The sequence below is a fragment of the Penaeus japonicus genome, unplaced genomic scaffold (assembly GCF_977035675.1).
Source record: "Penaeus japonicus unplaced genomic scaffold, GWHDUDI00000001_assembly GWHDUDI00000002, whole genome shotgun sequence".
Classification (NCBI taxonomy): domain Eukaryota; kingdom Metazoa; phylum Arthropoda; class Malacostraca; order Decapoda; family Penaeidae; genus Penaeus; species Penaeus japonicus.
Window position 1 is genome coordinate 8,445,500 of NW_028234404.1, and position 2,500 is coordinate 8,447,999.

At 43.4% G+C, this 2,500-nt stretch overlaps 1 protein-coding gene across 1 annotated transcript in view; it reads right to left on the reverse strand.

Annotated features, from left to right (window-relative positions):
• The window catches only part of LOC122249297 (polycystin-1), a 64,536-nt gene that overhangs the window by 19,669 nt on the left and 42,367 nt on the right, over positions 1-2,500 (reverse strand). The window contains exons 41-43 of the mRNA XM_086544873.1: positions 1,950-2,185; positions 1,414-1,638; positions 213-430 (exon numbers count right to left, since the gene is read on the reverse strand). Of these exons, the coding sequence (XP_086400999.1) occupies positions 213-430; positions 1,414-1,638; positions 1,950-2,185 (679 nt within the window). The remainder of the gene's footprint in view (positions 1-212; positions 431-1,413; positions 1,639-1,949; positions 2,186-2,500) is intronic.

A 2,500-nucleotide genomic window follows, 5' to 3' on the forward strand; every position in this document is an offset into this window, starting at 1 on the left:
AACAAAACACCAATAATATAACAAAAAAAGATAAAACAAAAAACAAGAGAAAACAAGAAAAACAAACAAGAGAAAACAAAGCAAAACCAAAGAGAAAACAAAACTAAACAGCAATAGAAAACAAAACCAAAACCAGCAACAAAAACAAAAAACAAAAAAACATAACAAAAACAACCAAACCCAAAACCACCGCCCACCACCACAGCCCTAACCTCGGCACAGCCATCACGAACACATCCACGCCATCCTTCCGCAGAATCTTCCTCTTCTCATCTCCGAGAGTCCTCACATCCGTCTCATCCTCTTCTCCTGATACGATGAACTGCACCACGGAGTCAGTCTGGGCGCCCTTCTTGTTGCCCGTGAAGACCAGCATCTCGTAGAGGTATTTGTCTTCGATTTGGTTGTCGGGGAGGGGTGTCGCTCCCAGCTGTAGGGGAGGGGAGGGAGATGGAGAGGGAGAGGGAGAGGGAGATGGAGATCGAGAGGGAGAGGGAGATGGAGATGGAGAGGGAGAGGGAGAGGGAGAGGGAGAGGGAGATGGAGAGGGAGAGGGAGAGGGAGAGGGAGAGGGAGAGGGAGAGGGAGAGGGAGAGGGAGAGGGAGAGGGAGAGGGAGAGGGAGAGGGAGAGGGAGAGGGAGAGGGAGAGGGAGGGAGGGAGAGGGAGAGGGAGAGGGAGAGGGAGAGGGAAAGGGAATGAGGTGTGTGGGTGTGGGGGCTGTGGGTGTGTGTGTTTTGGGAGGTTTGTGTTGGGGTGTGCGTGTTGTGTTGTGTATGTGTGTGTGTATGAGAGAAGGAAGGAGGGAGAGATCAAGAGAGAGAGATCAAGAGAGAGAGAGAGACAGATAGAGAAAGAGATGAAGATATATAGATTGATAGATAGAGTAAGAGAATGACAGAGACAGAGACAGAGCAAGTTTTTGTTTTGCACAGGAGGGCGAGAGGAGAAGGAAAAAAGTGTGTTTACGTGATAAGGAATACTAGTGTGTTGGATTCCTAGTCTTAATGTTATGTATTTATGTGTGCGTTTGTACATATTTGTGTTCTCAGTAATAGATAAATTGAATGTCAAGAAAATAACCATCTTCAAAACTCAATTATTTATACCCGAGGTAGTTAAAATCAGATAGCACCACTCGCAATGAATTATATGAGGATGAAAAATAATAAGATTTTTCCTCCGAAATCTTCTAACTCTGATGATTGCAGAAACACTGAATATAAAATCTAAGTCCTGATTGGCTAGAGTGTGTGACATCCTCTAGCTCCGCCCCTTATTTCCTGTCGATTCCTTGCATGTGTTTACTTCGATTTATACCCATCAAAATAAGAAAATAAGAGCCACACTCTTTCGCAAATTGCCAACACTCCGTAGAAAGACAAAACCAACAATAACAACAACAACAACAAACCTTCATGATATCTTTCTTGTCCTTATACCTCGCGTAGATCATCAACAACACAAATATAAGTAAACTAATGATGATAGTAAGATATATGGTAAGGTTGTCATTGAATCCCATGTTGGCGAAGACGAAGTTGAAGTCAATGGTGTTTGGCATCACAAACATCCCGGCGCCGAAGCTCGTGAGATGCGTTGCGTTGCAGATTGTCATTCTGTAGTTCGATAACGTTACCTTTTTATTTGGGGGGGGGGGGAGAGACGGTGGTTAGGTCAAGTCTTAATGACATGTTGACTTGGAAAAAAAAAAATATATATAGACGGAATAATAGATTCTAACAAGATATCATTAGCAATAATGTAGCAGTGGTGACGATTCTAAAAAAAAAATGATAATAATAACATACAAAGCCACATATCTTTCACCACAAACACAATACCAATCACCAAAGAGACGCCCCATAACACCAAAACTAACAACACCCTTCCACCAAAACCCCTTGCGATAAGGCAGGACACCCAAACACTCCCACAACCCGGACTTACAGACATCCCACGGCCTCTCCAAGCCTCCTGTTGATCCTCGAAGTAGTAACAACCCGAAGTGAAGACCCGGAGGTGGTAGTTGATGGACACGTTGACCAGGTCCTTTATACCCACTTTGTTCTTCGCCGGGTCATTCATCTTGGTCAGGTCGAAGTCCGGTTTGAACTCGCCGATGCCCAGGAAGTAGCGGCCGGTTCCGTTGAGGTCAGATGAGGTGAAGAACCAGTCGTATGTTCCTGGGGAAGAGGCGATTGGTTCAGTGGGATAATTGGGCGTCGAGACTATAGAGAGGATGAATGGTTAATGCACTTGTTGCTTCTTGTTATGGACTGTCTATAAGGAGTCTGATTAGCCAATGCTCGTTTTATTTCTTATCTATTTGCACTAAATGCCTTTGGAATTTGTAGTTTGATGCACTCCATCTCTAAAGCCATCTAACAAAAAATTACAACACTAAAAAAAAAAAAAAATCATATCATACAAAGCAAAAACGCAATACAAACTCTCCCTTTTAAATGCCCCCAAATATTTAGTATCTTACTTTATATAAA